This window comes from Callorhinchus milii, unplaced genomic scaffold (assembly GCF_018977255.1).
Source record: "Callorhinchus milii isolate IMCB2004 unplaced genomic scaffold, IMCB_Cmil_1.0 Scaffold24, whole genome shotgun sequence".
In the NCBI taxonomy this organism is placed as follows: Eukaryota; Metazoa; Chordata; class Chondrichthyes; order Chimaeriformes; family Callorhinchidae; genus Callorhinchus; species Callorhinchus milii.
Genome location: NW_024704765.1, coordinates 3,575,712 through 3,603,551, shown reverse-complemented (window position 1 = coordinate 3,603,551; position 27,840 = coordinate 3,575,712). Strand labels below are relative to the sequence as shown.

Below are 27,840 nucleotides of genomic sequence, written 5' to 3'. Positions count from 1 at the left end.
GAGGTATGTGGAGAGGGGGAGTGGGACTGATTGGGTAGCTCTTCCAAAGGCACGATGGCCTCCTTCTGTGCTGTATTATTCTATGATTCTATGAAGTGGACCAGCACAGTGAAGCTGGAGTCTCTGCATATCCACACGATTACCACAAGAGGGAACAGTGTGGTAATCTGTCCTAAATTGTAGTATTTTCAAAGTGATCCACTGGGGAGGACTAGGAGCTTTTAGGATTGCAGACATTTTGTAATAAAGTCCAAATATTGGAGATTTAGGGTAGTAGAAGCCGATTAGATAACAGCTTTTAAGAGAGAAGTAGATAATTGTTTAGGGAGGACAAGTTTGCAGGGCTATGGGGAGAGGGATTGAATTGGATAGCTCTTTTCAAAGAGCAAGCACAGACACGATAGGCCGAATGGCCTCCTTCTGTGCTGTATAATCACGAACCAATTGCGCCCAGTCCTCTACCCCATTTTCTCCTTTATCTTCCTTGCCCCTCTCGTTAGTCCTTAAAAGCCTCTCCCTCCCAACATTCCCTAGTTCTGACAAAGGGTTGTAGGCCCAAAACCTTGACTCACTTTCCTTTACCAATAGATGCTGCCTGACCTGCTGAGTGTTCCCAGCGATTTGTTTTTGTTTCAGATTTACAGCATCTGCAGTATTTTGCGTTTAGCTTTACAAATGTTTAACATGCCGTCTTGTATCCAGACTTATACTATTGCTTAAGCAAAGTCAAAGATATAGGTAATTGAAATAAAAGAAATTCTTAAAAGTCACACAATTTGAGCTTGAGCACATTGTTTTCTACTGCTCGTGTTCAATACACACAACCAGAAATTTCACAGTATCGAAGGAGGCCATTTAGCCCATTATGCTTGCTCCTTGAAAAAACATCCATTTAATCCTACGCTGAGTCTTTCCCATACCATTGAATATTTTCCATTTAATAATTACTTTTAAAAGCTAGTGCAGAGTACTGTATAGATTCTGTTTCAACCACTGTTTTCGGTAGGGTTTCGATATCCTAAAATACAAGGCAACCCTGTTGAAAACCAGTGTTCTGTCTAGGTCCATAAACTCCGACTGCCTTTGACTTACCAGGCCACTGCAAAGGTCACTTCCTTTTCAAAGAGACGTTAGCAACTCTTGCTGTGTAGAACCGACATAAGCAGGAAATTACATCAGCAGAACCCCACTGCCAGGAAGCCAGTGGGTGCACAGCAGAAGACGCAGTGCTAAATCAGGCATGTTAAATAGGTTCACCCTGTAGCTTCTTCTGACATATTTGCCAACAGAGAAAACATTCACATTTCAATCACCCATAAAAGCTCTCATTTGCAGCTTTGATTTTCTGACATATTTCAATCAAAAAAGCCGACTGCAAAACCACCACAATTTAAATTTACAAAAATGTAATTGAAGTGTTTCACAGAACAAAATTACAGCATTTAGAAATGAAAAAATGTTATGGGAACAAAAGCAGCAACTCATATGCGTTAGCAATATCCCACAAACAATGGGGTGAGTAGACAACTACATTTGAATAAGGAGGGAATGTAAGACAGGGGAACGGTAGGATAACTTAAGCCTCAGAAAGATATTCTCACATTCAAGGGCACCCATTAATCTATAGATAGCTGCTGAGTTGACTCCCCAATTCTCTTTTAGAAGGCAGTAGAAGATTGCAATCAAACATTACAACTCCTCAATCCCACTCCCACCCAACCACCTGCATCTCCTACCATGCCTGGAAAAGAATCTCCCCACACTCCCTCTCCGCTGCCTTGGAGTCGTCTGAACTCCTGCCCCTCAGGCCTACCTCTCGCACCGACTTATCCTCCGCAGTCACTTTCCTCCACTCCCTCCACCATTCTCGATGGCCTTGTCCCCCTCACCTCACGAACCATCTCCTACTTACACAACTCACCCTGGTACACCAGCCACTTCTGTTCATTCAAGGGTCAAGTGCGGGCTGCCAAACGCACTTGACTCAAATCTGGTTTAACAGTCCACTGGCAGATCTGGCTTGACCACATAAAAACGTACTGCTCCGACCTCGCCTCCCCTAAATTGGCCTGCTTTTCCAAGATAACCTTGAAGGCCAAGGACAACCCCAGGCTTCTCTTCTCCACTACTAACCGGCTTCTCCGAGCACCTTCTCCCGCCTCGCCCATCCTCTCCTCTAACTTTAACTGCGAGGAGATGCTGGATTTCTGTGAGACCAAAATCAAGGGGATCCATTCAGCCGCCTCCACCCTCCCAACCGCCAGCCCCTCCCCATCTCTCCCTCACAGTCCGGCCTCTATCCATCCCTCCCTCCACATCTTCAAATTTGTCTCCCCCTCCTCTCTCACCGCCACCTTCACCCACATGGAAGCTCACCACCTGCTCCCTCAATCCCATCCCTCTCCTTATCTCCTAGCTCTGCCCTTTATTGTCAGACCTTGTCAACCTCTCCCTGTCAACTAGCATTGTTCCCACACACCTAAGAACAGCTGACATCACCCCTACCCTAAAAAAAAACCTTCCCTAGACCCATCCCTGCTCACTAACTACACCCCCCCCACCCCACCCATCTCAAACCTCCCTTTCCTTTCCAAGGTCCCTAAAAAAGTTGTTGCTTCCCAGCTTCACTCCTTCCTCTCCTGCCCACAGCACAGAAACAGCCCGGTCAAGGTGACAAATGACATTCTATCCATCTGTTACTAAAACTGCCCCTGTCTCCTCATCCTCTCTGCTGCCTTTGACACTGTGGACCACTCTATCCTCCTCCACTGCCTCTCCTCTCACCTCAACCTTCAAAGGTTCTGTCCATGAATGGTTTGTCTCTACAAATGGCTTCTCCTCCAGTCCCCGCACTGTCTGGTGAGGTGTTCTTCAGGGCTCTGTCCTCGGCCCTCTCTTCAACCTGTACATGTTCCCTCACGGTGACATCATCATCAGCATCCACGGATGCACACTCCACCTCACCAAGTCAATCAGGAACCTGAGCATCTTGTTCAACCCTCAACTGTCCTTTCTCCCCCACATTCATACAGCTTGTGTTCTTTCCCGCACCAGGCTCCCCATACCCCAGAGGATCGAGTTCAAAATTCTCATCCTCACCTTCAAGGCCCTCCATGGCCTTGCCCCCTCCAACTTGCTAACCCCTTATCAAACTATCCGCTCCCTCTGCTGAGCCGGTTCCAGCCTGGTCCATGACTCCCTACCCCATCGGCGGTCGGGCCTTCAGCCTCCCTGCCCCCACCCTCTGGAAGTCCATCTCACAATCCCTTCACCTCACTCTCCCCCTTGCCTCCTTCAAGGCACGCCTCAAAACCTTCATCTTCAACCATGCCTTCGGGCACCCTCATACCCTCTCTGCCCTCCCTGTTCCCGACACCCTTCCCCACCGCTTGGGTCCTAATCCTACTTTTCAGTGCCTTGGGACGTTGTCCTGATGTAAAAGGCACTTTACAAATATAATTTTGTGTTATATTACCCTGTGCTTCCCACATTTACAGGAAAGCCAACTAGTGTTTCAGTTGTCACAGCTACTTCTACTCCAGGGAAGATGAACCACATGTCACCCAGAAGAGCCAGAAGCAAGCTTTCTGCACCAGACAGCACTGGAGACTCTTCAACCCACACCTGAAGCAGATTTAACACCACTGCAATATACTGAAGGATTTAACACAAGTTTCAAATGAATCCAAGCACAAGTGCAGATAATCCTTTGCGTTTGCAATTTACAAGTGGAACTTTGGAAAGCACCAATTTATAATACATTTACTATGCAGAATGTCAAGGTACCAGCCCAGATACAGAAGCATTCCATTGTTCTGATGTTATGAACCCAAGATAACAAACATTTAAATTATACACATTAATCATATTGGCAAACCAGACACTGAGAAAATTAATCTAATTACAGGAAAGGGATTCCATGCTTTAATTATACGGAAATACTACTGGATAAAAGGTGCCTTTATACGTGAGTCAGAATGAGCACTGTATGGAGCGGCTGCAGCATTGCAGTTGAACAATGACTTGTGCAGGAGATGTGAGCAGCTTCTCGGGCGGAGCCTCACGCCTGCTCTCCACCGATTACTCAGCAAGAACAACCTCACAATCTGGAGCGAACATTTCACCTATACCTTTTGGACCCGATAACACTTCAACACAGTGGGAAAAAGTGGTGTGTTGTAGGTTAGAGTTGGACCATGTACACACACACAGGATCATTATAAACTCATGAAACAGCGTTAAGAGTCAAACCTTCAGTTGCTGCCTGTCTTATTAATGCTTTAGTCTGCAACCAGACAGACAGCAACACAGCTGCCATGGCGACAGAAAAGGATGAAAGTCTGATGGTAAAACGCAAACAGGAAACGACAAACAATTTGACAAACCTATAGATTACAAAGACATTCTGCCAAAATGCTCAAAAGGTGTAACTCTGTAGATTCCAATTAATAAACACCTTTCAGCTTGCTCTTGCAGTTTATGGTATTTGTCTGACCCCAAGTATACCACAGTCTGCAATATACTGTTCAGTCAAACAATCCAATTATTTCCACACAATATACTACAGTAATGAATATGCTTCTTTCAACCAAAGAAAAATTGACAACCACTCGTCATATTAATCACAGCCATTCCTCATATTAATTGTAAGTAATTTGCATTTTTACTGTGATTTATCAGATCAAAATGCCTCATTTTTTACTCTAACCTCTGTCAAGTGTAGCAACTATATTTGTCAGCAAATGAGGCAGATGTGACAAACGTAAACAGCCAGGAGGTGAACTACCGATACTGGAAGGTATGGGACGCTACGCCGCATGAGGGGCACTTTATAAATGCTAGTTGTTGTATTTTGGCCAAGACAGAGAGAAACACCTCCTCTTTTCCAATGGTATCTTATAGTAATCCACCTTAACAGAAAAATGGAACCTCAGTTCCACTGTTCTTTCCATTGGAATTGGAATAACTGAAAAAAAACTCAGGTTCTATTGTAAAAAAATAATCATCAAATAATTATTTCACCCAAAACTCTAGGGGCCAAAAATATCTAGTGTTACAAAGTCACCTCTTAGCTAATTTACTTTCCTAAACAAAACAATGCTAAGCATTCGTTTTGCAAGATATTTGGGGGGGAAATCATTACAATGCTGACTAGAGTGAGGCCTATTGTACAGAAACTCCACCTATGAAAGTACACAAGCATTGTACCTCATTAATCTTGGCTATTAAAAAGCTTGAAAAGTCTTCCATCTAATTCATAATCCTGTTAGGGAAGTGATTGAGGGCCCAGCTAAAGCACTGAACCCAGCTACAGAAAAACGCAATTACCGAACACTCCAGCTTTATATCCCAATCATGGTGGATATTTGCTTACTGCTGTCAAATAAACCAAATCTTATTTCTGAGGGACTGCATTCATAGAGGCTTTAAAATGCGACTTTTAAAAAGAGGTTAACAAATAAATTATAAACAGTCCATAACAATTATTCTCAGAGAATTACAATCACTATTTTGCACTAATCTCCCAAGGCCACATATTTAGCTGGGCACCATGCAAAGATTTGAGGCCACATTGATAATGGTGGACTAGAAGTAGGTTTATAATAATAGTCCTTGCATTTAATACAGCGCCTTATCACGTCTTTGAGACACCTCAATGAATATACTGTAAAATGAATTGACTATTTTGTGGACGAAATACGGCAGCCAATTGCACTTAACAGTGTCCCACAAATAGTTGTGGACTAGGTGATCAAATTGTTATTTTTATTATTATTTTTTTGAAGAGATTATTATCCCCGGAAAGGCGATTCGCCAATCGACTAACAACCGGGTTCCTACTTATTGCTAGGAAAACAGACGTGTGGAGTAAGGAAGCTAGCCTAAGGTATCGCCTCACTGACGAACTAAAGCCAGGTCCTCTCGCTTGCGAGGCAAGTGCTCTAACCAATATGATACAGGACTCCGAATAAACTCCCATTGAGAAGCTTTGAAAAGATGTTCCAGTCTACTCTCTTTCTCTCTGATCTATCCCTGATCTATAATTCTATTAAATGATTGTGAATGGCAGATGGAGGCGTCACCCAATTGTATTTTTCATCATCCTAGTTGGGAAGTTTTGAAACTGTCAGGCTACACGTGAGCGGGAGCACATTGCTGCAGTCTGCTAAACCCATACACTCTAAGCAGGGTGGGCACTCAGGCATCAAATCTTAGCATGTTACTGATTGTTACAATCCCAATATTATCCCACAAAAATATAACTGAGGAAACACAGCACTCTCCCTCAATCCCTCCGCCTTGCCACCCTCCCCTTTTTCAAGTACCGCCTTAAAACCTTCTTTTTCGACCATGCTTACGGTTAGCCCCCCGACCCCGGCTCGGAGTCAGGCCCCAGCATGGTTAAGCGCTCTGAGGTGCTGCCCTGTGTGGAGGGCGCAATATCAGTGCAAGTTGTTGTTGAAGTGCATTTCCTCATTACAAGAACGTATGGCCGTACACGATTACTTGTAAAAGTGGAAAGCCAAAGTAAAAATGTATGAATGCACCTCAGATCGGAACCCGGCAACACTACCCTGGTAGTGTGCAGTGAATACCTTCAGAACGGTTTGAATCCCGGTCCGCACCAAGCTTACTGGTCTCATTGGATCTTCCGAGGGTTCAGGAATGGACAACAAGTCAGGGTTCCTGCTCCTGGTTCCTCTACAGCACAATCTACTGGTTGTACACATATGGCAGCTGGGAGAGACGAGGTTAGGCTTGGTACAAAATAGGAAGACAACGTTCGCTCCATTATATTCTCCTTATTCCTCCTCTCCCTTCAAAAGCCTTATAAAATGCAAACTCGATTTCTCTTATAATCCTCTTATAATCCTTGCATTTGCCACCACCGTTCCTCTCACCTCAATCTTCACAGACCTGTCCTTGAGTGGCTCAGATCCTACCTCTCACACGGTCTCCATTTTGTCACCACAAACGGCTTCTCCTCCAACCCCCACACAGTCTCGTGCAGCGCTCCTCAGGGCTGTGTCCTTGGTCCTCTCCTCTTCAAAGTACATGCTCCTTCTTGGTGGTATCATCTGCAGATATGGGGTCAACTTCCACATGTGTGCGGATGACAGCAATCTATCTCTCTGCCTCCAACTCCAGGACTACTGCTGTCCTGACAGAATGTCAGACATCAAGGCCTGGATGAGAGCCAACTTTCTACAGTTGAGCGCTATCAAGACCGAGCCCTTTCTGATTGGCTCATCACCATCCATGGATGCACTCCACCAGTCCGGAACCTTGGCGTCCTGTTTGACCCTCAACTGTCCTTTCTAAATTGGTCATTTTCAATCTCCGACTGTTTGTGGGACATTGCTGTGCGCAATTGGCTGCCGCCTTCGCCCACAAATATACAGTCAATTCACTTTACAGTGTGTTCTGTGAAGCTTTGGGACGTCCTCCCGACGTGAAAAGCGCTATATCGAATGCAAGGATTATTATTATTATTATTCTACCCCCACATCAGTGCCATGACCCGCTCTGCCTTCCCCCACCTCCGCAAAATCACCCGGCTCTGCCACTGCTTTACCCGTTGGGCCACCAAAACCCTCATTCATCACATCTAGGCTCGACTACAACAACTCCCTGCTCGTCGGCCCCTCCAACTTTTCTCTCCACAAGCTGCAGATAATCCAAAACTCTGCAGCTCATGTCTTCTCCCGCACCAGACTCCATGACCCCATCACCCCACCCCCAGCTTCACTGACTCCCCGTTCCCCAGAGGATAAAGTTAAAAATCCTCGTCCTCGCTCCTCTATCGTTTTGCTGCTTTCAACCTCTACAATGTGCTAACTCCAAAAACCTGTCCGTTTCCTCCACTGAGCAGGCTCCTGCCTGCTCCACATCCCCTGACCGGCCCCACCATTGGCAGTCAGGCCTTCAGCCTCTCTGCCCTCATCCTTTGGAACTCTATCCCACATTCCCTTTACCTCCCTGGCCTCCTTCAAAGCACGTCTCAAGACCCTCCTCTTCCTGACTGTCCGGCGCTTTGGGATGTCCTCCCAACTTGAAAGGCGCTATAACAATGTAATACTGTATTGTATCATCAATTTGCAGATTGTCCTGACCGGGGTGGGGGTGGGGGCTCCCTGATGCAGACAAAGTAATAATAATAATAAGGTAATGTATTATCTGCAGATTTGGTAAGAGAAAAAAATGGTCATGGGTAAACTTCCATACCATAATTTTTTAGACAAATTAAGCTATCCTAGCCAAAGTAATTAAAGAGAATCGATCAGTTAAACAAAGTTTAGAGCAATAACTTGTGAAGTAAGCACCTTCATGTAAATAATAATAATAATCTTTGCATTTAATATAGCGCCTTATCGTGTATTTGAGACGTCTCAAAGCGCTTCACAGAATATACTCTAAAGTGAATTGACTGTATATTTTGTGGGCGAAATGCGGCAGCCAATTGTTCACAAACAATCGCGAATTGAAGTGGCAAATTTATTATTATTATTTTTTTGAAGGAATTATTCCCTGGAAAAGTGATCTGCCAATCGACTAACAACCGGGCTCTTACTTACTGCTAGATAAACAGAGGTGTATGGAGTAAGGAGACTTGCCCAACATTCTGACCTGCTAGGAATTGAACCTAGGTCTCTCAGTTGCAAGGCGAACAATCTAACTACTGAGCTACAGGACTCCTGTAAACAGCACTGGGATCCCAAAAAAGCAAATCAAAGGCTTAAATGCTCCTAGGACCTCATAAAGATAGATGCTAGAGATTTCCTCCAAGGGACGAAGGCAAGTACCAAAGGTTGCTAATGACACCAAAATCCTTATTGAATTGATAAAGTTCCAAATAGCCAAGTTGCCAAACAATAGACGAGTGGAACATCAATCAAAACAAGAGAAAATTGGCAAACTACTTGAGCATGTGAAAGAGATGTGTAAAAACAATCAAGCTACTAAACTGACATGGATTACGGGCAGTTAAGTGAATGCGTTTGTCTTACATTAAGCATTAGAGGATTTACAGACATAATCAAACCCACAATAAAGCAGCCACTTTGTTCAATCACTTTATTAAATCACAAGACAGGCAAAGAGACAAAGCCTTTTTTGAGGTTGCAGCTAGGTGTATGACACATGCGGAAAGCCATCACATGCTTAAGAATATCCAAGCTAAGGTGAGATAAATAATATAATAATAATCCTTGCATTTGATATAGCGCTTTTCACGTCTTCGAGACGTTTCAAAGCGCTTCACAGAATATACTGTAAACTGAACTGACTGTATATTTGTGGGCGAAACGCGGCAGACAATTGCGTGCACAGCAGCGTCCCATAAACAGTCGTGGATTGAGTGACCAAATCTTTTTTTAAAAAAAAGCATTATTATCCCCGGAAAAGCGATCCGCCAATCGACTAACAACCAGTTTCCTACTTACTGCTAGGTAAACAAAGGCATGTGGAGTGAGGAAACTTGGCCAACATTTCACCAGGTCGGGAATAGAACCCACTTGGAGGCGAGTGTCTTTAACCACTGAGCTACAGGACTAAATATCTGGAATGTTAACAGCATCAGGTCTTTCAGTTGGATAAGAGAGGTACGGAGATACTCACTTTTGATTTTAATGCTTTGTACCGTGACAAGTATTATGAAGGATAATTGGAAACACTGATATTAAATAATCTCTGAAAGTGTGCCACATCACTTTTGTTTTCAACCGACTGGCACCAAATCTCCATTCTGGCAAATCAGATTTCTGTGTGGTCTGCCTGGCGCACAGCGAGGATAAACAGTCAACCTTTAAATTCCCCTATTCAATTTCCTCCATGCTTTTCTGTGGTACTGTCCATATAAGCCATAATTTACAATTTAAAATACAATTTTTCCATAATGATCTATACATACACATAGTCACACACATACACACATGCAGACTTCATTTTGTGAACTTGGGAGCTTGTCTCTCCTAGTTTCTTCAGGGTATTTGATGCTTGTTCAAGTGTGCAGGTTGCTGGTTGTGGAGTTCAGGAGTCATGACTAACAGCTGGATTTGGAAAGTTCTTGTGCAAACTCAGAGTAAGGAGATTTCCAAGCATCCCATTTACACTTGGAAGCCCCAGAAATAGATTTTTGGAATGAAATGCGCACTCCTTCCCTGGAGGAACACATCCTGCTTATCTAATTCCGAAGAGTATTAGGAGTAAATTGGCAAGAGCCCTGGCTTGGGTACCCCAGAGTGTGCATTGGGTTAACTGCTGGAGTCTAACCAACTAAAACCACATAGTTTGCCATTGATATTGCTGTCTGGCAAACTTCCCCTGCTGCTTGTCCAGCTAGGATCACCCTACTCTTTAAGGCTTTGGTTTGCAGGGTTAACAGGAGCTGAGTTGGAGCCTCCCTGCCCCCAGTGACTGGTCTGCCCTTTCAGATCCTGCCGACGAGCCAGGCTGGGCTGTGCCATTGACCACTCTATTCTTCTCCACCGCCTCTCCTCTCACCTCCACGGTTCTGTCCTCGCCTGGATCCAATCCTACTTTCCCACCGTCTATGCTTCGTGACAACCAACAGTTTCTAGCCCCCGCGCTGTCACATGTGACCTCTCTCTGTCCTCGGTCTCCTCTGTCTTCGATCCCCTCCTCTTCAAACTATACATACTCCCGCACAGTAATGTCATCCGTGGGCATGGGGTCATTTTCCACATGTATGTGGATGACAACCACCTATCTCGTCACCTCCACCCTCGACTCCAGGACCGTTGATGTCCTGGCTAATTGTTTGTCTGACATCAAGTCCTGGACCAGAGCCAACTTCTTCCAACTCAACGTTGGTAAGATAGGTCCTCCTGCTTGGTGCTGGCAGTGCCTCCTTACCTCAGCCGCTGACATTATCGATTCCGACATTCCATTACCAAGCATGTCACCTTGGAGCCAGCTCAGTTCCAAGGAGGCCCTACTTACTCCTCCCTACCCCCACCCCTCCCTCCCCAAAAGGAAGATAGATGAGCCTCAAGGGACAGGAAGCACTGATTTTTGCAGTTTCCAATAGTTCTTTGGTGGTTGATTGAATGATGACAGACATGACAGAACACCATTATTTGGAATTCCTTTTTTTTAAAAAAAAGAGGGTTAGGAGCATTATAATTGGAAGGAGAAAGTAAGGAAGGTGGGCATTAATGTATCTCGTCTGACATATTTAGCATCCTCGGAAGAGATCTTGTTCACAACACCGGCCACACTGAGCTGCCCGATAACATTTGATGTGTGTGACACTTTCCATTTTGCTCTTGGTCATGTCATTTGCTCTTGACCATGTCATGGCCACAGGGGAACCCAACCAAAAATTACACATGTCTTATTTCACCACTTTTAAGTGCTAGAAAAAGCAGAAAATCACAAACCACCAAAAATACAAAACACCATCTTTAACAATTCCCTTTCAGAGTACAGCACAGCCTCCGGCACATAAAGTTACACAAATCTGCTTCCATGAACAGTGCCTTTGCTAAGAAACATTTGACAAACAAAACAATTCCTGCTAACATTTCCACATTCTATTTCTGTCAATCAATCAGAAACGGGAAGAATCTTATAAATTGCACGGAGCTTCAAGGAGTTAAACAACAAAGCAACGGAACACAATTCATAAATAGAGGATTGAAACTCAAAGCAGATATTTACAACAGTGAGTCTGAATTACAGTCCTGGAAATCCTGACCTTGCTTATTAAAAAGCACAGAGCTGACTGGCAGCAGGACACTGGTGAAAGGGAATGACAGATTTGTGGGGTAGGCGGGCAGAAGATACAGCAAATCTAACAGAACAGCTCATTTCCAGAGACCATGCAGTCAGCTCACAATAAATTAATTTAAGACAGGAAATCCAACAGGATATGCTTTAGACATTTCACAAAGTACGCAGAATTGTTAATAAAGGAAAGGCTACTCACTGTATACTGGACGGCGGCTACAGCTGCCTGTGGAGGGTAGATGCGCTCGTCAAGTTGCTGCTGTACAGGTCCTCGGGCAATTCTGTGATAAAACAAGCTGTTAAGGAAAACCGCCAACCGATTGGAGCTCTAGGATTACGCCATCATGACATACCAGAGGGCTGAAAACAAAATTGACGATGTTTAGAATTCTAGAGAGGATTTTTCCTTCCAAGGCCCCTATGTGTAGCATTGCTGCTGAGACAGTCTATATAGATTCTTGTCTATGCACCTGGCTCAAATCCAACTTAACTGTCCAACAGCAGATCTGGCTAGACCTTATCAAATCTTATCACTCCGCCCTTGCCACGGCTAAATCGTCCCTCTACAAGACAATATTGGAGGTCAAGGACAACCTCAAGTTCCTATTCTCCATCACCAACCGGCTCCCCCACCCACCCCATCCTTTCCTCCAACGCCAAAGTCGAGGGGATCCGCTCAGCTGCCTCTGGCCTTCCGACTACTACCTCCTCCCCATCTTCCCCTCACATCCTAGCTCCCACCATCCCTCACTCCACTCCTTCGAACCTGTCTCCCCTTCCTCTTTCATCACCACCAGAACCCACATGAAACTGACCACCCGCTCCCTTGACCTCATCCCTACCCCTCTTCTTACTGCCCAGCTCCACCTCCTTGCCCCCCCTACTCACAGACCTCATAAACATCTCTCTGTCCACTGGTACCATTCCCACCCCTCTAAAAATGACTGTCATCTATCTTTAAAAAACCCTCTCTGGACCCATCCCTGCTCTCACATCACCGCTCCATTTCCAACTTCTCTTTCCAAGGTGCTGGAACAGGTAGTTGCTTCCTAGCTTCGCTCCTTCCTTTCCTTCCGTCCACAGCACAGAAACAGCTTTGGTGAAAGTGACAAATGACATTTTGTCCAGGGCTCCCTCTGCATCCTCGTCCTCCTTAATCTCTCTGCTGTCTTCAAAACCGTTGACCACTCTGTGCGCCGCTCCTCTCACCTCAACCTTCATGGTTCTATTCTGAATGGTTCAGATCCTATCGCTCATACCGTCTGCACTTCATCTCCACAAATGGCTTCTCCTATAGCCCCCGCACTGGCTTGTGTGGAATTGCTCAGGGCTCTATCCTTGGTCCCTTCCTTTTCAATATCTATATGCTTCATCTTGGTGACATCATTTGCCGACATGGGGTCAATTTCCACATATTGGATGACACCCAACTCTATCTCTCACCCTCGACCCCAGGACCCTCTGCTGTCCTGACAGAATGTTTGTCAGACATCAAGTCCTGGATGAGAGCTAACTTTCTACAGTTGGACGTCAACAAGACCGAGGCTCTCCTGATTGGCTCCCGTCAGTGCCTCCACATCTCAGGCATCGACAGCATCGCCATCCAAGAATGCACACTCCACCTTACTGAGCCTGCCTGGAAACTTGGCGTCTTGTTTGACCCTAAACTATCCTTCCTACCCCACATCTGTGCCACTTCTTCCTCCATGGTCTTCCTCTGCGACCTTCTAACCCCCTACCAACCTGCCCGCGCCCTCCTCTCAGTGGTCTTCGGCTTGCTTCACATCCCTCTGCCTCGTCCTTTCCCTTGCCCCCATCAAGACTCAAGACCCTCCTCTTTGACCTTGCCATTCCCCAGCTCCGCAACATTGCCAGACTCTGCCACTGTCTCACACTGCAGGCAGCCAGGATCCTCATACATGCATTCAAAACATCCAGGCTCGACTACACAAACTCCCTGCTTGCCAGCCTCCCCAACTCCTCCCTCCAAAGGCCTTAGATCACCTAGAACTCTGCAGCCCGTGTCCTCTCCCACACCAGGCTCCATGACCCTATCACCCCCGACTTCACTGGCTTCCCATCACACAGAGGATACAGTTCAAGATCCTGGTCCTCACCTTCAAAGACCCCATGGTCTTGCTCTGCGACCTTCTAACCCCCTGCCAACCTGCCCGGTCCCTCCACTCAGCGGTCTCCAGCCTGCTTCACATCCCTCCGCCTCAACCCATCCCTTGCCTCTATCAAGACCCGTCTCAAGACCCTCCTCTTTTAACTTGCCTTCGGTCACGTCCTTCTCCCCCAACCCTTCACCCTCCCTGATCCTGACCCCCAGCTCGGGTCAGAAACACTGACTGTGAAAGGAGCTACAAATGTAATTTTGTTGTTATCAAAATGAATTACGCACATGCTTCAAAAAGAGGCGATATTAAAGGGCGAGAAGAATGGGATTAGACGAAGTGATCCACATAGAGCAAAACATCAGTGACTAAACACTGGGTTGTATTGCCCGTTTCTGGGCTTCTGTGACACGATGATTCGCTACTCACTGACATTCCTACGATGAATGAAGGTTTACACACAGAATAATGTAAGCATGTTGCAACTCAAAGTACACACGAATAATAGTTTTTCTACCTCGAAGATCAGGTGATAAGATCAATGCAAGTTCCAAGTGCTGTCGTGGCTGAGATTAACTCAATGCCAACAGGGTGGGGGGAAAGGGGTGGGGGCCAGTAATTGTGTGGATCAGGAACTACACTGAACGTTAATAGTGTAGATGTCATCCAGCCAACAGTCATTATAACATTATATTGAAAATATAATAAATAATCCTTGCATTCGATAAGAGCTTCACAACTAATTGCCATTAATGTGCATTTGTAGGCAGAAGTTCCTCCAAACAGCCAATTGAAATGCTAATGTGCTGGAAGGCTACACAGGGACTGCAACTTGAAAAAAAACAGCAAATAAAAGGCAAACCTTACTTCAGCAACAGAATCCACACCTATTTCTTACTGTGTTTGAGCGCTGCGTACTTCACTACTCGAGCAGAGAGCCCAGCATATTGAGGAGTGAACTGAGTGAGGTGGAGCAGAGTGCGAATTCTGTTAAGGAATTTGGCGAGAGTAGGAATTCTTGAACAAGAGAGAACTGGAGACCAAGAGAAAACTCTTTCTTTTAGTAAAAGAATGAGAATTGTTTTTTTGAACAAGAGAGGACTTTTCAAGCAAAACAGGTAAACAAGCCAAATTGGTATTTAGTGACAGGCTAGGTGTTAGGGATTAGCTAATTAGTTAATCATTTGCTGACCAGTTGAATCAGGTTATATCAGAGGCCTATATAAAGGGGAGAACTGTGAAAGCCTCACTTGAGTAGAGTGAGGTGGGAACGGAGTGAAAATTCTATCAAGGAATTCGGTGCAGAGGGGGAAGGTGATGTGGGTGAGATTTTTTTTTCTTATGTAACAATGGAATTGCAGAAGTTGTGAGATGTTTGCCTTCCAGTCCCAGGTCTTGAATGGATTCATCTGCATTAACTGAGTTACTGGTAGATTCACTCAAGTCTGAAGTTGTCAGCCTTATGAGTGCTAAAGTATTAGAGAGGGCAAAGTGTTTATAAATTATGTATTAGAGACCTTGCTAGGGGGCACAGAGGAGCCCCTGGTACCTAGAGGAGGGGATTGGGTGTCTGCCAGGGACAACATGACAAATAATGCTGCACAAGTTGCAAAGTGCTAAATAAGTTTTTTGCATCAGTCGTTACCAAGGAGGAGACAGGTAACCTATCTGATCTGGATGTCGCAGAGAAAAGTTGCTATTTATATCACTACCAGTATGGTTGCCAAACAGCTGTGTAAACTTAAGATAAATTGTCTAGAATGAACCAGAAAAAGGAGGCGTGTGACAAATGTCAAACCCAAGATACAGAAGACAACCAAATAAAATAAAGGAAGTACAAAAGAGAACTGAAAAAGGAAATAAGAGGGGCAAAAAGATTATATGAAAAAAGGTTAGTGGGCAACATTAAAGGGAATCCTAAAATATTTTGCAAACGTGTTCATGAAAAAGAGGTTAGTCAAAGATAGGATGGGGCAATTAAGGACCAAGGTGGAAATCTTATTGTGGAGGCAGAGGGCATAGCTGATGTACTGAATGAGTACTTTGCATCTGTCTTCACAAAATAAGTGGATGCACCAAATGCCGCAGTATCGGAGGAGAGGATAGAGGAAATGGATAGGATAAGTATAAACAGAGAGGAAGTACTGAAAAGGTTGACTGGGCTCAAGGTAGATAAGTTGTCTGGACGGGATGCAGCCAAGGTTACTATGGGAGGCACAGGTACAAATAACGGAGGCTTTGGCAACAATTTTTCAATCTTCGTTGGACACAGGAGTGGTACCAGAGGACTGGAGAGTGGCCAATGTTACTCCCCTGTACAAAAGGGACAGAAGGACAAACCTGGGAACTACAGGCCAGTCAGCCTAACATCAGTAGTGGGGAAACTCCTGGAGACTATAATCTGGGACAGAATAAATCTTCACTGGAAGAATATGGGTTAATTAGGGACAGCCAGCAAGGATTTGAAGGTCTTCCAACAATGCTGTGTCAGTGAGTAAAGCAAACCAGATGTTGGGATGTATCAAAACATCAATAGCAGCTGAAGTATGGGGTAATCCTGCCACTTGGTGAGACCATACTTGGGAGTACGGTGTACAGTTCTGGTTGCTGCAGTACAAAAAGGATATGGGAGAAATTGAGGAGATACAGAGGAGGGCAATCAAAATAATTGATGGAATGGAAGGACTGGACTATGAGGAGCCACTAAGTAAATTGGGTATGTTCACTCTGGAAAAGAGAAGATTGAGAGGTGCCATGATTGCTGTCTAAGATTTTAAAGGGGCAAAACAATATAGATCATGACAGGCTGTTTCAACTATTCCAGAATAGTAGAACCAGAGGACATGGCCTGTGAATGAAGGGGTGAAAATTCGGAACGAAATTACTCAAACACTATTTCAATGAATGAATAATGAACCTGTGGAACAGGCTCCCTTGGCAGATGTTTGAAGCAGGAAGTGTTGATTCTTTCAAACACAGATTAGATAGTGTTCTTTTAGGAAATCACATTACGGGATATAGTATATAGGTAGTTTGTGCATGTGACTGCCATGAAGGTGGAAGGGGAACTAGGTCTTTTTTCGTCTACCAGTTCTTATGTACTCAATCTGAAGCTGTACTGAAAAGGTAAATTACACAACTTTTCTTGAGAATAAATAATTGCCTGAGCTCATGCATATATTCAATCTAAAAAAAAGTGTACTGGCTATTGAGGTCAATAATAAACACAAACACCAGGTTCTAGATATTCCATAACACTAACAAATATCATATAAACAAACGGACCACATTGATAAGCCAATGCAGTTTCAGGCAAATTAAGAGACACAGGGAGTGTTAGTGTCGGAAGTCTTGTATTTCAGATGAAACATTAAACCAAGATCCCATTTGCCTGTTCAACTGCACATTAATAGATTCTACAGCAATACTAGAAAGAGATTCTCCCACTATCCTGGCCAACAATCCTGTGAATGAATTGGTCATTCACCATATGGTTGTTTGTGGGAATGGGATCTCACTGCTGTGTTTGTTCAAAGTCACTAGACATAACAGTAATAACCTACAAAGTGTTTTGAGATGCTTCAAAATAAGGTCATAAATGCAAGTCCATTCCGCCTTTCTAATTGTCATCAATTGTCCAAAGAAAGCTTCATCTCATTTCACCCCATTGTGAAAAGAGCTTTCAGGAGTTGTATATCTGGATGATTGGTGGAAGCAGTTAAGAACACACTTGATCTTTCCACAGAACTAGAATGGATCTCTGTTGGACAGAACACTTTTAATTACTTTTACATTCTAAGTTTGCATCAAGGGTCCAACCATTTACCCCATGTGGGAGCTGCTCCTTCCACTTAATGTGGCTTCTTCACATATCACTTCACCAAAGCAACAGTTTCAGAAAGCTGCGACTTGCATTAATACTGCATTGCAATAAAGGATGTACACTTGATCCTTTATACATCAAGTGTTCACAAAATTGGGGATTATAAGGAACTTTCTTTCCAAAATACAGAAGCAGGATATTCCACCTGTTATATAATCCAGTAGCTATTAATCAGACAGAAAAATGTGGTTTATGGTATCAACACAACTAAATCTCCACTTTACTTAATTTCCACATTGAAATTTAAGGCCAATTGATAATTTGAGATCTGTAATGCAAACACTTCTGCTGTACTATATTTACTGCATCAGCTGGAAGTACACCTGCATCATGAGCTGGTTTTGCCAGCAGTAAGGCTGAATAAGAAATTTAATGGGTGACTGAACACTGTAGCTGATATTAGACGTCACTTCTGTTCCAGCTTGTTCAATCACTTGATACTTGGATTTTAGTCTCCCTCACATCTAGTTTATGCTCCATCTCCTTAAGGCAGCCCACATCTCCCCTGTGCACCCAGGAATGTTACAATGCAGAAACCGGCCATTCAGCACTGATTTTTGTAACTTGAGCCACCTGGTTCAATGTCGCTCTACTGCTCTAGGTGGAAATAATCAATTATGCTTTTCCTTATTGTAACCGTTCAAGACCTCCATCATTAGCAATTAATTTTCTCAACTCCAGTGGACAAATCTATATATTATACATACATGTTATATATATACACACATGTGTGTATATATTATATGCATCAGAGGAAAGCCCAAGCAATACAAACAATGCAGTGCAACTCTGTGCCATCCTCCACAATACTCTATAACAAGCAGTGCAATAACAGCACTATTCACCCAAGCAACACTGCATAGTTGGAGCAAAAGACACAAAAAACATCAATCTCACCATCACAATTACTGACAACCCAGGAAACTGTAAACTACCAGATACTGCATGCAATCGCCTGCTGTGATTTTCCCGTAAAATTTACAGTCACTAGACTTTATACTACAGTATATCCTGTGAAGCTCTTTGAGATGTCTCAAAGATGTGCTAAGGCGTTATATCAAATGCAAGGATTGTTATTTTACTGATCAAGTTGCGTATGGTAAAATCGGCAGGCAAGCAAGCAGAAATCATCAAGCGCAACTAGACTAAAATGCCTTGTTCCAGCTAGATTCCTCAACACCACAGCTGCACTCAGTTCACAACACTGCCCTGGAGACTATTGAAATCAATCCTCAAATCAAAACAATGACACTTGCATATCATTCAGCAGCAACAAAGTCAAGTTCTTCCTGTTAATGCCAGAATATTCAATCACTTATTCACCAGGACACTTCATAGTTGGTGACCCAATTATATCTGCTAATTTGTGTGTAGCTTTACCAGCACCCATCCCACTCAGCATCTTTCCCCAAGTCCTGAACGTTATTGGTGTCCGAACTCCAAAAACAATCTTCACAAGGACCCTAATTTATAGTACACATACATTTGCGTCACCATGCCCTAGTATGAGAGGTTTTATAGAGAAAAGAAACAACTTATTTTTACAGAACCTTACCCCATTAAAATATCTCAAAACACTTCACATTCAAGTGTAGCAGCTAATTTTGCAGATAAAATGATAGCTTTCACTAAATGTCCTCAATCTCGTCTGAAGCACAGCATCTCCGACATTACAATGCTCCACCAGTACTGTAATGTGATAGATAGCAGCCTACAATGTGAGCTCAAGTCATGATTTGGGTGTGAACATGACCTGGAGTGCTACCAACTGAGCTAGGCCAGCACACAAATCATACAACAGTTATGCTGATTAATGACTAGTTACCAATTAGCCATTAGTTGAATTGATCCCTTGACTGGATTGAGTATCACTTACAAGGAGGCTCAAGCATAGACAAAACAGCAGCTCGGTTTCATATAAATAAATGGAAATGTTTAGCTTTTGAATAATCCACAGCCTTAAACTGAGTGGTTAAGAAAAACAAATCTCACTTTATTCAACTAAATCAGGTGGAATCCTGCAACCAAAATTAAACTCTCCCCAGGTTACAAGGTTAAACTCAGGATAGTGCACTTCAGGGTAGATGCTGATGACGTGAGATTCCACACTACAGTGCAGGAAGGTCCCAAGAACAATTGCTGGTTTGGATGGAGGGATATCAGATGGACAGCAGTGTGGCAGGAGGCGGGCATACTTACATAAATGGGTTTTAGCATTCACTGGCTTTTTTCAAGGGTGGGGCAGAAGAGGTAAACAGCAGGTAGGTAAAGGCCTAAGAAAAGGTGGAAATAATGGGCAATAAGAAACTTGGGATTGAAGAAATGGCCAGAGCCTAGTCGAGACAGGCTTTTGAACTTCTACATTTTACAGATTCAATTAATGAAAGGATTAGGGTCGACACTGAAACACAGCAAAAACTCCAGAGGAGGCAGAGCAATCCAAAGGGTTAGCTTCAGGGTCTCCTTAATTAAGGAAAAGGGCAATCAACCAGGATCCCATTCCTGATGCTACCCAATGATGCTCTTCTTGCAAAGGGTCCAAGTGGATTTTCACACGAGAACAGAAACAGGCTCGGCTGTGACATATTCTATGGTTGAATGGTTTGCAGCTCGTGCTTTCTAGACTCAAGCATGAATAATGGCCAGGTAGGCCAAGCACACACATGACAGTTTCCTTACAGAAAGTCAGAGCGAGCCCTGAGAGAATGAGGAGGAGGGGAGAGAAAAAAAAGAATATTGGCACAACAAATAGCGCCATAGCATTAGCTTTAAGTGTTGACTGACAAACAAAAAAAGGCATGAAGTATTGTCAAAAGCTTGGAGACCAAATATTAATCCACAATTGTGAGCAGATATAGCTTGGTTTTAACATGGTTTTACTCAGCTCTCACTCATACACTGGGGGATGCAGTGAAAAAGTAGAGGAGCCCAGGCAGGACACAGTGAAAGGGCAGAGAGGCCTCTCTCTCTCACCCAAACACTTGGATGGAAAGCAAGCACAAAAAGGCAAAAGGCTCTTTCACACACAGAAATGGCTCTACAAGAACAGGCCAGACTTCCAAAATTACCATATTAATACCCTTGCTACCTAGTTGCTTTGTTGCCTTGAATTCCAATCTCATGATTATGCTAAAGAGAACCAATACAAAATTCCATCTTTTTGCTTCCATTACAATGCAGTACTCCGACAAGTACTGTGTTAGTGTGTCAGCCTCGACTGTGAAGACATCAAGAAACTGATAAGTCGGGAGCACACAAAGTTCAGTAGCTAAATAGTCAGTTTGCCAGTGAAAAACTAATATTAATAATGTGTCCATTAACGCATAAGACTTTTTTGTAATCTATTGATGTTTTTTCCCCTGCTCCTAACTCTGTTATTTCAACCTGGTATCAGTTTTGCCTGCAGTTACTAAGATGAAACATCAGTTTAAGGCATAACCATTTTAGTTTTTCGTAAAACCAGAATTAATGAATATGTCCAACACAAAAGAATGGATTAAAATAAAATTTTACTCTACTGGAGATTTATGCTGAAGGTCAGTGTTAAGAAATGTTTTCTGATCTCACATCTAACTGGTTTAATTCTAAGATAACATCGCCTTATTTGAATCCCTCTACTTGTCCACTAATCTTTAATCTTAAGGTGTTAGCAGGGTATTCGTCCATGCGAGGCATCAAAGATGAAATCTAATTTTATATCAACATCCGATACATATATGCTATCTTTCAGACAGACCTCTGGATAGTTATCAGAAGCACAAACCCCCCCCCACTCCACACATAAACTGAGACCAAATGCTCATAATAATAATCCTTGCATTTGATATCGCTCCTTATCACATCTTCGAGACATCATCTCAAAGCACTTCATAGAATATTCTGTAGTTAATTGACTGTATATTTTGTGGCTGAAATGCGACGAACAGCAGTGTTTCATAAACAGTGATGGAATGAAGTGACCATTTTTTTTGGAAGAAATTATTAGCCGCGGAAAACCGATCTGCCAATCAACTAACAACCAGGTTCCTACTTACTGCTAGCTAAACAGAGACGTATGAAGCAAACATACTTTCCCAACATTTCGCCTTGCCGGGAATCCAACCCAGGTCTATCGTTTGCGAGGCGAGTGTTCTAACCACTGAGCTACAGGACTCCATGGCTTGGTATCAATACTAAGGCTCATATCCATGGACTTAGTATCATCCTGATTGGTATGCAGAGGTAAGCAGCTGCAGCTCAAACTCCACCCCTCCGACGGGTGGAGCAATTGCTCAATGGGTAGGGCTGAGGTTCTTGAGCTGTGGGCAGGAGTATGGCAACGCTCTCACACATTTAATAATGAGCTGTGCTGACCACAGTTGCCTGTTATTCACTTTGTGATATCAAATGCAAGGGTTATTATTATCATCAGTGAGGGCACTTGATAGATGTCAAATCATTAACAACTACTGACTATCCGGAGGGGAAGGGAAGAGAAGGTAAGCACGGTCTCCTTGGATATGAGCTCGCTATAAAGGTAACATGCCTGACAAGCGAATGTCAGAATCCAGTCAAAGCTTTGTGGTTGTCTTGTTCATTCAGTTCCATAGCAAGGTATGCATATAACTCCGGCACTGCTGATGACAGACCAACAGCAGCAGGACTTGGAAGGATAGACCAATCACTGGGGCAGGAATTCTACCTGCTCAGCACCCATTAACCCTGCTAAATCATAAGCGTCTAGGATGGACAAGTTGTGGGAAGCTTGTCAGACAATCCTGGATGGCAAGCTATGCGGTTAAACTTCAGAACTATCCCAACGCACACTCTAGGATTCCCCAAAGCCACTCCAGAATTAGGTAAGCACGGCGCACCCATCCAAACGATTCCATTTGTAGATGGAACTCGGTGGTCTGGATACTCAGCACAGTGATGGGTTACTGCATGCATCAGACACCCACCTGCCTGAGTTTAAAAAAAAGTTAATTATAGTCTCAATTGTTGCCCTGGCTAGGATCAGCTAACTCAGCACAGGCTGCGATCGAATGTGCGATCTCTGGTCCGCATTGCCCAATGCTGTGGCGTCATGACCTAACGATGATAATAATAATAATCCTTGCATTTGATATAGCGCTTTTCATGTCGGGAGGACGTCTCAAAGCGCTTCACAGAACACACTGTAAAGTGAATTGACTGTATATTTGTGGGCGAATGCGGCAGCCAATTGCGCACAGCAATGTCCCACAAACAGTCGTAGATTGAAAATGACCAATTTTTTAAAAAAAATTTATTATTGTTTTTGGTTTTGGAGGGATTATTATTAGGTGTGTGGAGTAAGGAAACTTGCCCAAGGTTTGGCCCTCTGCCTGGAATTGAACTCAGGTCTCTCACTTGCAAAGCGAGTGTTCTAACCACTGAGCTACAGGAATCCAATGATGGCGTCATCTGGTTGAGTTCAATTTAAAGTTGTAGTTTAACAAAAAAAAACTAAATTAAAACATGGTGGCTCAAACAACTCCCTGCCTCAGGATCGAAGGCAGAACTCAATTAGCTTCCGAACTACCAGACCAATGACCAAAGACACATTTTGTGAAGGCCCGAGTCAAAACACCTTGCCCCCACAGTAAAAATGTATTGACTACACGACACACACAAAAGATTTTTAAACAAGTATCCTAAATCACTTTAAATTAGGACAGACAGCACTGACAAAACAAAATGAATTCTGTACATTTGAGGTGAAAGATTTAATTATTTTCAACCAGAATCATTCCAATATCTGGGGTGTTTAACGGTATCTACATACTCACTTAGAACATCTACTGTACCAGGTGGCACTTACTGCTTTAATAAGGCTGTTCATAACGTGATTCAACCCAGGTTCAAACAGTACCTCTGTGATGCATCTGACAATCTGTAACAAGTACATTATTTAGCAGCAAGGCTACATGGTATTAATCCTCTGCATACTTCAGGGCTGTCAAAAGCCAGTGCACTATTGAGCAAGTCTGCAGTGCCTCATTGCTTTTTGCTATTTGGCACAAAGCTTGTGCCTCAGCATTGAGCATGTCCAAGTGCATCTTATGGGAATCTGTCACCAGAACTGCTGTCTGGTGAAGCGACCGCATTCCCACAACATGGCCTCGAACTGGAGTCAGCAACAGCAGACCAACATCCCAAATGTTAAAAATTCAATATCTAACTGCCAATACTAAATCATGGTTCCCATATAGAATCTTGCAACTTTATAGCATCTTATCACGTTCAAATAAAGAGTGCTCATCAATTACAGATAGCTGTAGTGATGTTTTGTAGGCAAATACAACAACAACTTGCATTTACATAGCGATCTTCACATGGGGTAGCGTCCCGGAGCGCTTGACAATGGCACAGTCTGACCCCGAGCCTGGGAGAGAGGGGGTGATGACCGTAAGCACAATCAAAAAGGAAGGTCTTTTGGTGGGATTTGAAAGTGGGGAGTTCAAGGCAGAGGAACTGAGGGAGAGAGTTCCAGAGTTTTGGGCATAGTGACTGAAGTCACGGCCACCAATGATGGATCTGAGGGGACGAAGGAAAAACAGGAGGCCGGAGCCAGCCGAGCGGAGGGAGCGGATGATAAGCAAATCGGATCGGTAGTGAGGTACGAGGGCAAGAAGGAATTTGAAAATGAGTGAGCGGATCTTTCAAACGATCTGTTCGTTAAATGCAGCCATTATTTGGCACCAGTTGGGTCCCTCAAGCAGCCATAAGTCAAACAACCAATTAATTTGGAGTACTTTGAGAACTCCAGGAGAAACGCCCCTCTTTTCCAATCGTGTTGTGTAATCTTGAAATGTCCACCTGAACCTAGCAAGCAGATCCTCGGTTTAAAATCTCACTCAAATTAGCACCTCCTGGGCCCTCCCATACTGTATGGGTGTGCTGTTTGGGACTGTGGCCTTAAGTCTCAATTTGGGGCTTGAACCCACAAACAGCTAATAATAATCCTTGCATGCGAGACGTCTCAAAGCGCTTCACAGAATATACTGTGAAGTGAACTGACTGTATATTTTATGGACAAAACGTGGCATCCAATTGTGCACAGCAGCGTCCCACAAACAGTCATGAATTGTGCTGAGTGCTCCCAACTCAGTCAAGCCGGCATCCAACTTAAACCATTCCCCCAACTGCAATATCAGAACGAGAATAGACTGACATTTCATTTTGTTTTTATTTTTACAAGCCATCTAGAACAATACCAAATTAACTAATATCCATTGAGCATTTTAAAAGGATGCAGTTAAATATTGAAAAGAGCAGTTTTGTAGAAACTCAAAACCATTAAGTCACAAACATACACAGTAACCATACTCTTGTGCATCACAACAACCTAGTATTGACATCCTAGCTACTGTACATCACTGTTATTCCATCAGAGCAATGCTTTCCCCCCCCCACACCCATCATCAACCTCACCACAATATTACACTGCTTTTTATTCAACAAACACTGATGAGGCTTCTGATATTCAAATCCTTGGGTACACATTAACCTTCCCTCCCTTGCCAATCCCATTTTTTTTTTAAAAACACAAAAAAATGCACTGGGGCCACCCTACTACCGCAGCGATGCACAATATCTCATTAAAAAAGGGGATTTGCAATCTACAAACTGAGCATGCAGCATTTACCCCCACCCAAGCCCATCCACCACATTCTCAGCTCATACTGTACATTCCTCTGCAGGATATAGAATACATATTTGGAAGAGAAAATTCTGAATACACAGCAAGCAATTTTTTACCTTCACAAGGTTAACCACCATACCAGCTCATTTGCAACTACACATAGAAAATAATGAGATTTCACCAATGAACGAATCAAACGCAACCCTTTTAAAATATGTCACACACACATATATATATATCTCCCCACTGGTAATGGCATTCTCTCCATTTTGTAATTCTTGTCGCTTTTTTTTTCACAAAAAAAATGAACGCGCTCTTTTGAAAGGGTCAAAGAAAAAGAAAGCGCTCCAAAACAGTACGTACGAAACAAAAAAAAAGGATCAGCACATTTCTGCTGAGGGTTTCCAAGACAGGCCTGAAAAATTACTAGAGCATGGAATACACTCCCATGAATCAGAATCTGGTTGCACACAGGCTAATCCTACATTTCTGCCTCTATCATGATGAATCTGTTGTCTCTCTCTCTCTCTCTCTCTCTGTGAGTGTATATATCTATACCTATGTAATATATATAAAAAACACAAAGAGAGTTTAAATGAAGGCTCCTGTTTGCCCAGAGCAGGAGCTGGCGTTAGCTGCAGCCTGACTGCAGTGAGGCTTTGGGTGGTTCTTGTCTCTCTCTCTCTCTCTAACCGGCATTTTCTGAGGACGTGTCACGCAGTGGAGCTTCTCAACTATTTCCTACTTCCCCTCCCCTTTAAAAAACAATCCGTAAACACCGTCTCGCAAATAAAACTTACAAACCCTCCCAGACATCTATCCGACTTGCACAGTATCCAGTACACACAAAGCAAATAAACTTGCAGAAATATATATATATATACATATATAGGTTAATAAATAGCCCCCAGCTGGGCTTTTAGATTCTTTTAACTATCTCCTCGTGATTTATGAACGACCCCCCCCCTCCCTCCCCCACAAAAAAAATATAACCGGACTTGGAAGAGAATTAAATAAAAAGCGACACCCACATTGAGCATTTTGGGGGGTATTTTCCCCCTCGAGTCAGTCAGTCTCAGTCGAGCCTCCCTGAGACCATCCCAACACCCGTTCAGACAGACACAGACACAGACACAAAAGGTATTTCTTTCACAAATGTACCTCAGGCTCACAGACTGAACATAACATGACATGACATGACACACATTTAAAAAGATAATAACGCGCCCCACCACAGTCGCAACAAGTGCCCAGAGAGGGACAATCACAGGTCGCTTTCTCTCGAGTCAAACCCCCCCCCAACCCCCCCACACCAACCCCTCACCTCACCCCCACATTGTGCTCAACTCAAGACCATCGCCTTCCCCCTGAAAACACCGATGCACCAACATTTCAACAGAGACCGCCCCCACACAAAAAAAAACCCCTGTTAAGTTTCAGCCCCTCTCCCCAACACGATTATATTATTATCTGCAATGATATTATTATTATTATCAAAGCGATAAACTCCCCCCCACACACACAAGCCCCCCCCCCCCTCCTCAAAAAAAGTGAAGGATACGAAGGAGGCTGTTGTAGTCCTCGTATCACAGGCTGTGGTTTGGCTTTCTGTGGTAAGCTCATCTCAGGCTGAGGGAGACAAGAGAGAGAGAGGGAGAGAGGGAGAGGGAGAAGCGGGGGGTGTGTTGGACACACAGAGAGAGAGACAGAGAGTTACCTCAGGGGTGGTGCTCCCCACCGGGGACGGTTCCCGCCGGACCCCTTACCTGTAAATCACACCAATAATACCATTGACGGACGGCCCGGAGTGAGAGCTGGCGGCGGGGCGTGTCCCGAGAGGCAGGGAGTCGGGGCTGCGGGGCGGATGCGGGCGATTTTCACACAACAACCAACATGGCGAAGCGAGCGCCGCTTTTCCAGTCCCGAGAAGACGGCGCCCGGCGGCCCTCGGCAACTTCCGGAAAACTTCGGCGGGGCCTCGGCTTGTGGGGCAACTTCCGGAGCGGCTCGGGACCCCGCCCCCTCTCTCTCGGCTATTTCCGGAGCCTCCCCCCCCCCCCCCTCGTGCTCGGCTATTCCCGAGCCTCCAGTTCGGTAAGTTCCGGAAAGTTTCGCCAAGGCAGCGGTGCCAGAGTGAGACCACCCCAGATAATAATAATAATAATAATAATAATAATAATCCTCGCATTTGATATAGCGCTTTTCACGTCGGGAGGACGTCCCAAAGCGCTTCACAGAACACACTGTAAAGTGAATTGACTGTATATTTGTGGGCAAACGCGGCAGCCAATTGCGCACAGCAATGTCCCACAAACAGTCGTAGATTGAAAATGACCAATTTATTATTGTTTTTGGTTTTGGAGGGATTATTATTAGGCTCTGTGTGGAGTAAGGAAACTTGCCCGAGGTTTCGCCCTCTGCCTGGAATTGAACTCAGGTCTCTC

The 27,840-nt window shown here is 44.0% G+C and overlaps 1 protein-coding gene across 2 annotated transcripts in view; it reads right to left on the bottom strand.

Annotated features, from left to right (window-relative positions):
* Positions 1-27,213, bottom strand: part of LOC103181383 (eukaryotic translation initiation factor 4 gamma 3) — a 122,240-nt gene extending 95,027 nt beyond the window's left edge. For both annotated transcript variants that reach the window (XM_007897827.2, XM_007897830.2), the window contains exons 1-3: positions 27,163-27,213; positions 26,958-27,025; positions 11,951-12,032 (exon numbers count right to left, since the gene is read on the bottom strand). In XM_007897827.2, the coding sequence (XP_007896018.1) occupies positions 11,951-12,032; positions 26,958-27,019 (144 nt within the window). In that variant the 5' untranslated portion in view covers positions 27,020-27,025; positions 27,163-27,213. The remainder of the gene's footprint in view (positions 1-11,950; positions 12,033-26,957; positions 27,026-27,162) is intronic.
* Between the last annotated feature and the right edge of the window lie 627 nt (positions 27,214-27,840).